The following is an 8177-nucleotide window of genomic DNA, read 5'->3' as shown; positions in this document are numbered from 1 at the left end:
CTGTGGCTTGTGAGCATGCGCTGCCGGGGAACAGACCTCACACTGTTGTGTGGGGGGCAGTGGCAGAAGCACAGCAAGGGTGGTGGGTGTGGCTGACAAACAGGTGCCTATACACACACCCACACGTGACACACACACCTGCCTCTGGAGAGCAGGCTGGGGGAAGGGATTGGGGAGGCGTGGTTACTAAAGGATTTGTTTTTGTATGGTTTGAATTTCTTTCTCACCTCCCTCCGTGCAAGACCGCAGTTGTGGTGAGGTTTACCGGAGGGTGTGGGAGCTGGGACCCACTAGGAAGCTCAAGGGCTGCGAGTTGCCTTTCCTGGGTGGGAGGGCCCAGCTCCCTCTGCACATGGCGGCCTGCGGCAGCTCTGGGACCCTCTCAGCTGGGGGCTCTGGCCCGTGCTGGGCAGGTGGGTGACTCTGGATGTCTATGGCTGCAGGAAGGTGCCCCGCGCAGGCAAGGCTCCTCAGGGAGACGGAGATCTTGGTGGAAGCGGGACTCGGGAGACTCTCGGACTTTTTCCAGTATGAGTCGTCCAGAGGTGGGTGTGGGAGAACTGGGCGTCAGGGAGGAGCGCCCACAAGCCTCCACCCACAGGGGCTGGTGGAGCAGGGGGAGGGGAAGGGCCCGGGAAGCTGGCAGAGGGCGCCCTGGGGAAGGATGTTAGGCACCCTTGTCAGGCCAGAGATAGGGACCCAGGAGGATGGCGGTCTGGCTTTCCCCAAGATCCCTCTCCCCCCAGTATTCCTGCCAAGAGGTTCGGAGCCCGGACACCCGGTAAGGTGCATCTGGGATTGTGGACCTGTTTCCTCGTCTGCACAGTGGGCGTGGTACTGGTGCCCACCATGGCACTATGGGGTGAGGTGTTCCCAGGACCTGTGGCCACCCAAGGTGCTAGGACCTGCTGCACGGCTAGTGACGAGGCTGCCACCTCCCAGGCAGCCGCTCCATTTCCCTGGTGCCCGGCCTGACGCCAAAGCTCCTCTGCCGAATCCTGAGGTCGCCCTGTGCACCCCGTTGGCACACATACCCTCAGGTTCATATCCTGTCGGGTACAGCACCAGGCACCAGTGTGCGATTGGGGACAGTGAATAAGGAGCAGTGAAGGAAGGCTCTGGTCTCCTGTGTGCATCAATCCCCTGGCCAGTGGTCAAGCTGCTCCTCAGGCCTGGCGGGGGCAAGAGGAAGCAACCTCCCACCCGAGACTGCCTGCAGCTGGTGACCCCAAAGCCTGGACCCAGGGGCCTGTGTCAGCCGGGGTGACAGGTCAGACGGCAGGGCCCCTGTCCTCAGGGGGAGGTGTGGGGGACACTGTGTGCTTCTGCTCCAGTCCATGCAGGGGGCGACAGAGGTGATGCTGAAGACCGAGGTGGAGGTTGGGGCCAGCGGCTACAGTGTCACTGGCGGTGGGAGTCAGGGGATCTTTGTCAAGCAAGTGTTGAAGGAGTCCTCGGCTGCCAAGCTCTTCAGCTTGAGAGAAGGTACTGTGCCTGCCCATCCTCAGGTTCCCATCGTCCCCCAGGAGGGAGACCTGCAGGGGGATGGGGGACACACCAAACCTCCCCTGAGCCACTTCCAGGCTGGGGTCCTGCCTGCTCTACCCTGGTGTTCTCACCTGTGAAATGGGGTCACCTCCTCCCACCCTGTGCTCCCTTGTTGCCCAGAAGTTAAATGGAGCTGGCCCACACGGGGAATTCCCCTTCTCTTTCACACACCCCTTCCTTTTTTTTGGTATCCTTTCAGCGGCCTGAGACTCGGGGTTTAGGGGCCCGAGGGGGATGGCGGCCTGAGGGGTTCGGGGGCCCAAGGAGGACGGGGGCCTGAGGGGGAAGGAGGCCTGAGGCAGCTCTCTCCTTGTCCAGGGGACCAGCTGCTCAGTGCAACCATATTCTTTGACGACATCAAATACGAAGATGCTCTCAAAATCCTTCAGTACTCAGAGCCGTACAAGGTTCAGTTTGGAATCAAACGGAAACTTCCTGACAGAGAGAACGAGGAGGGGGCCCTCAGTGATGCGCAACATGGCCCAAAGGGCCTCGAGAAACAGGTAAGGCGAGCCTGGAGGCCGGGCTGGGATGGGGTCCCCAGCCCAGGCCTCTACCTTCAGGTACAAGCACCCACAACCTGTCTCTCCCGTCTTTTAGGACAAGGAGGTTGCCGATGGGTGCGCAGAGGGCCCCATAAAGATACTGGAAGGAGGTGGGGACCAAGACAGTCTCCTTCCCAAGGCCAGGGAGGGGCGCGGTAGGCGACCCCAGAAGGAGAGGCTCTCCTGGCCAAAATTCCAAGCAATGCGGCCCAAGTACGGGCAGGGACCCCGGCGGTCACACAGCTCCTCAGAGGCCTACGAGCGGGGCGCCCCAGATGTGTCCCCCACAAGCACAGACACAGAGGCCCAGCTCCCAGGGGAGGAGCAGGAGCTGCAGGGCGGCCAGCACACAAGGAAGTTCCTGAGCCTGCGATTCTGGATGGGCTCAGGGCGTCCAGGCAAAGGGGCCCAGGGGGGGCCCGTTCCAGGGGTCCTGGAGGAGGCAGAGTTCTTGGACACAGGTGTCCTGTTGAGCACAGAGCCCAGCGGCTATGGGGAAGGAGTGCCAGAAGAGGCTGCAGGCCCTGCAGCCAGACGCAGAAAGAAGAAGACCAAGGAGGACACAGCCCAGGAGGAAGTGGCCGGGCAGACGGGGCCCAGGGGTGGCCCTGCCTCCGAGCAGGCCTGGGGGGAGAAAGGGGACGCAGTGCGGGAGCTAGAAGCCGGGATTGCCAAACTGTCTTTGCAAGATGCCACCGTGGCCAATGGCACACAGAGTAGCCTACCAGAAATACGAGTCCGCATCCCCCATTTGCAGACACCCTGCTTTGGGGTCTCCAAACAAAAAGTACTGGATGCAGAAACAGCCATCTCCGAACCCCAGCTGGGGCTGCAGCCAGGAAGGCTCTCTGGAGAGGTGCCTGGGCCCAGGGTGGAGGTGGAAGGAGAAGCAGAGAGCCTGGGAGCTGGAGCACCCCAGGAGGACTTGCCAGAACACGGGGATCAGAGAAGACAGAGGCAGACAGCAGGGCAGGCTGGAGCAATAGTCAGGGCTGAAGAAAAAGATGTGGAGGGCATCGAGGGAAAGCTAAAAATGCCCAAGTTCAAAATGCCCTCATTTGGATGGTCACCCAGCAAGGAACCAAAAACACCTGGGGCAAAACATCCACAAGAAGCTAGAGGCAGCCAGGTCATAGCTGGGACAGCCAGGCCACAAGCGAGAGCCAGCGAAACAGAAACAGAACCCGAACATGACGAGCAACAACGAAAAACATCCATAAAATTACCAGGAGGCAGAGCAGATGGTGTGAGCCTGGAGGGAGATGTGTCCCTGGCAGACAAGGACGTGGTCACCAAAGACAGCAAGTTCAAGATGCCCAAGTTCAAGATGCCGTCCTTTGGGGTGTCAGCTCCCAGCAAAGAAGAGGCATCCTCTGTGGATGTGTCCTTGCCCAGGGTTGGGGTGGAAGCATCCCTGCCCTCCCTGGAGGGAAACATCCAAGCTGCAGAAGTGAAGGCACAGCTGCCAGCAAAGGAAGTGGACATGAGAGGAGAGACCATCAGCATAAAAATGACAGGAGAGGTGTCAGTGGGAGACACCAGGGTCCAAGAGGAGGAAGCTGGGCTAAAGGAGAACATGCCTAAGGTTCAGATTCCAGGCACCAAGATGCCAAAGGTGGACCTGAAGGGCATCAAAGTGGATGTCAGCCTCCCCGATGTGGAGGTGTCACTGCCCAAGGTCTCAGTGGACTCTCCGGCTCCCAGGTCCTCCGGGAAGGGTGTGAAGGTGGAGGGAGAAGTCAAGCTGAGAGACAAGGACATGAAGACCAAGGACAGCAAGTTCAAAATGCCGTCTTTCAAAATTCCATCTTTTGGCGCGTCTCCTGCAAGCAAGGCCATTGAGGCACCAGTGGACGTGCCTCTGCCAGAGGCACAGGTGGACGTGTCCCTCCCCTCCACTGAGGGAGAAGTCAAGACTGGTGACCTCAGCATTCAACTCCCATCTGCCGATGTGGAAGAGAAGGGTGGCGAGGTGGGCGTTAAAGTCCCTGAGGGCCAGCTGTCCAAAGGAGAGCTCACGGGACAGGCCGTTGGAAGTGATCTCAAAGGGCACCTGCCCAAGTTCCAGATGCCCAGTGTCACGATGACCAAAGTGGACTTTAAAGCCCCTCAGGTGGATATTAAGGGCCCCGAAGTGGACACGAAAGCAATTAAGGGGGAGGTGGCCACCCCTGATGTGGATGTGTCCCTGCCAAGGATGGAGGTGGACAACCAGGTGCCAGGCACCAAAGTGGAGGGCGATGTGACCCTGGGACATAAAGACTCAGTTGTCAAAGACAGCAAGTTCAAGATGCCCAAGTTCAAGATGCCATCCTTTGGTGTGTCTGCGCCAAGCAAGTCAATCGAGGCATCAGTGGACGGATCTCTACAGGAGGCACAAGTGGACGTGTCCCTCCCCTCCCCCAAGGGAGAAGTCAAGACTGGCGACCTCAGCATTCAACTCCCCTCTGCTGACGTGGAAGCGAAGGTTGGTGAAGTGGGCATGAAGCTCCCTGAAGGACTGTTGCCAGAGGGCCAGCTGCCCCATGGAGAGCTTGCAGGACAGGCTGTGGGAGATGAACTCAAAGGGCACCTGCCCAAGTTCCAGATACCCAGCGTCAAGATGCCCAAAGTGGACTTCAAAGCCCCTCAGGTGGACACCAAGGGCCCCAAAGTGGACTTGAAGGGGCCCAAATTGGACATGAAAGGTTTCAAGGGGGAGGTGGACAACACAGACTTGGAGGTGGCTCTACCAAGTGTGGAGGTGGACATCCAGGCACTGGGTGCCAAGCTGGAGGGTGACGTGTCCCTGGGAGACAAAGACTTGGCCACCAAAGACAGCAGGTTCAAGATGCCCAAGTTTAAGATGCCATCCTTTGGGGTGTCAGCTCCAAGGAAGGACTTGGGATCCTCCGTTGACTTGCCAGGGCCCAAAGAGGGTATGGAGTCGTCCCTGCCCTCCCTGGGAGTAGAGATCACACCTGCTGAGGGGAGCATCCCAGTGCCACGTGCTGACATCACCCAACCAGGGGCTGAGCTGGACTTGTCCGTCCCAGAGGTGGAGGTGACTGTTGGAGAACTGAAGGATAAAACTGAAGGGGCAAGGATCAAAGAACAGCTGCCCAAGGTCCAGATGCCTGACATCAAGATGCCCAAGGTGGACCTGAAGGGCCCTAAGGTGGACATCAGCTTCCCTGAAGTGGACGTGTCCCTGCCCAAAGTTGAGGTGAGTGCCCCGGCTCCCAGGATCTCCATGGAGGGTGTGAAGGTGGACGGAGACGTCAAGATGGAAGACAAGAACATCAAGACCAAGGAAGGCAAGTTCAAAATGCCCTCTTTCCAGATGCCATCCTTTGGTGTGTCTGTGCCAAGCAAGTCCACTGAGGCCTCAGTGGATGTGTCTCTGCCAGAGGCACAGGTGGATGTGTCCCTCCCCTCCCCCAAAGAAGAAGTCAAGACTGGTGACCTCAGCATTCAACTCCCATCTGCTGACATGGAAGTGAAGGGTGGCGAGGTGAGCATTAAAGTCCCTGAGGGCCAGCTGTCCAAAGGAGAGCTCACGGGACAGGCCGTTGGAAGTGGTCTCAAAGGTCACCTGCCCAAGTTCCAGATGCCCAGTGTCACGGTGCCCAAAGTGGACTTCAGAGCCCCTCAGGTGGACATCAAAGGACCCAAAGTGGACCTGAAGGGCCCCAAAGAAGACTTGAAAGCCCTTAAGAGGGAAGTGGCCACCCCTGATGTGGACGTGTCCCTGCCCAGTGTGGAGGTGGACATCCAGGCACCAGACACCAAGGTGGAGAGTGACATGTCCCTGGGACACAAAGACTCAGTTGTCAAAGATAGCAAGTTCAAGATGCCCAAGTTCAAGATGCCATCCTTTGGTGTGTCTGCACCAAGCAAATCAATTAAGGCATCGGTGGACGTATCTCTGCAGGAGGCACAGGTGGATGTGGCCCTCCCCTCCCCCAAGGGAGAAGTCAAGACTGGCGACCTCAGCATTCAACTCCCCTCCGCTGATGTGGAAGTGAAGGGTGGTGAAGTGGGCGTGAAGCTCCCTGAAGGACAGTTGCCTGAGGGCCAGCTGCCACAGGGAGAACTCGCAGGACAGGCCATAGGAGACGAACTCAAAGGGCACCTGCCCAAGTTCCAGATACCCAGCATCAAGGTGCCCAAAGTGGACTTCAAGGCCCCTCAGGTGCACATCAAGGGCCCCAAAGTGGACCTGAAGGGGCCCAAATTGGACATGAAAGGTTTCAAGGGGGAGGTGGACAACACAAATGTGCAAGTGGCTCTGCCAACTGTGGAGGTGGACATCCAGGCACCAGGTGCCAAGGTGGAGGGTGATGTGTCCCTGGGAGACAAAGACTTGGCCACCAAAGATAGCAAGTTCAAGATGCCCAAGTTCAAGATGCCGTCCTTTGGGGTGTCGGCTCCAAGGACAGACTTAGGAATCCCTTTGGACTTGTCAGTGCCCAAAGTGGGTGCGGAGTCTTCCCTGCCCTCTCTGGGAGTGGAGATCGCACCCACTGAGGGGAGCATCCCAATGCCATCTGCTGACATCACCCTAACAGGGACTGAGCTGGACGTGTCCCTCCCATTGGTGGAGGTGGCTGCTGGAGAGATTAAGGACAAAACTGAAGGGGCAAGGATCAAAGGACAGCTGCCCAAGGTCCAGACGCCTGACATCAAGATGCCCAAGGTGGACCTGAAGGGCCCTAAGGTGGACATCAGCCTTCCGGAAGTGGACGTGTCACTGCCCAAGGTTGATATGGATGCCCCAGTTCCCGGGATCTCCATGGAAGGGGTGAAGGTGGAAGGAGACGTCAAGATGGAAGACAAGGACATCAAGACCAAGGAAGGCAAGTTCAAAATGCCCTCTTTCAAGATGCCATCCTTTGGTGTGTCTGTGCCAAGCAAATCAATGGAAGCATCGGTGGACGTGTCTCTGCCAGAGACAAAAGTGGTTGTGTCTCTCCCCTCCACTGAGGCAGAAGTCAAGACCAGTGACCTCAGCATTCACCTCACATCTGCCGACAAGGAAGGAAAGAGTGGTGAGGTGGGTGTGAAGCTCCCCAAGCGCCAGCTGCCCGAGGGAGACCTCGCAGGACAGGCTGTGGGAGCCAGACTCAAAGGGGACCAGCCCAAGTTCCAGACGCCCGACATCAAGCTGCCAAAAGTGGACTTCAAGGCCCCCCATGTGGACATCGAGGGCCCCAAAATGGACATGGACGGTCTCAAGGGGGAGGTGTCCGTGCCCAGTGTGGAGGCGGACATTCAGGCACCAGAAAAGGACATGTCCCTGGGATACAAAGACTTGGCCACCAAAGACAGCAGGTTCAAGATACCCAAGTTTAAGATGCCATCCTTTGGGGTCTCAGCTCCGAGCAAGGACTTGGGAAGCTCTGTGGACTTGCCAGAGCCCAAAATGGGTGACGAGTCATCCCAGCCCTCACTGGGAATAGAGATCGCACCTGCTGAAGGGAGCATCCCAGTGCCATCTGCTGATATTGCCCTACCAGGAACTGAGCTGGATATGTCAATCCAAAAGGTGGAGGTGGCTGCTCGAGAGCTGAAGGACAAAACTGAAGGGGTAACAACCAAAGGGCACCTGCCTGACGTCCAGACGACTGACATTAAGATGCCCAAGGTGGACCTGAAGGCCTCCAAGGTGGACATCAGCCTCCCCAAAGTGGATTTGTCCCTGCCTAAGGTTGAGGTGGATGCCCCAGCTCCCGGGATCTCCATGGAGGGTGTGAAAATGGAAGATGTCAAGATGGAATACGTCAAGACCAAGGATAGCAAATTCAAAATGCCCTCTTTCAAGATGCCATCCTTTGGTGTGTCTGTGCCAAGCAAGTCCACTGAGGCCTCCATGGATGTGTCTCTGCCAGAGACACAGGTGGACGTGTCCCTCCCCTCCATTGAGGGAGAAGTCAAGATCGATGACCTCAGCATTCAACTCCCATCTGCCAACGTGGAAGTGAAGGGTGGCGAGGTGGGCATTAAGTTCCCTGAGGGCCAGCCGTCCAAAGGAGAGCTCATGGGACAGGCCGATGGAAGTGGTCTGAAAGGTCACCTGCCCAAGTTCCAGATGCCCAGTGTCAC

At 57.8% G+C, this 8177-nt stretch overlaps 1 protein-coding gene across 1 annotated transcript in view; it reads left to right on the top strand.

Moving 5' to 3' along the window:
• Positions 1-515: 515 nt before the first annotated feature.
• AHNAK2 (AHNAK nucleoprotein 2) overlaps positions 516-8177 on the top strand; it is a 19969-nt gene continuing 12307 nt past the window's right edge. The window contains exons 1-5 of the mRNA XM_023731677.1: positions 516-545; positions 1335-1485; positions 1867-2051; positions 2149-7296; positions 7726-8173. Of these exons, the coding sequence (XP_023587445.1) occupies positions 531-545; positions 1335-1485; positions 1867-2051; positions 2149-7296; positions 7726-8173 (5947 nt within the window). The 5' untranslated portion in view covers positions 516-530. The remainder of the gene's footprint in view (positions 546-1334; positions 1486-1866; positions 2052-2148; positions 7297-7725; positions 8174-8177) is intronic.

The sequence above is a fragment of the Trichechus manatus genome, unplaced genomic scaffold (genome assembly GCF_000243295.1).
Source record: "Trichechus manatus latirostris isolate Lorelei unplaced genomic scaffold, TriManLat1.0 scaffold00045, whole genome shotgun sequence".
NCBI classification, from domain to species: domain Eukaryota; kingdom Metazoa; phylum Chordata; class Mammalia; order Sirenia; family Trichechidae; genus Trichechus; species Trichechus manatus.
Note: the sequence above shows the minus strand (reverse complement) of the source record. Positions and strands in the feature narration are given on the sequence as shown.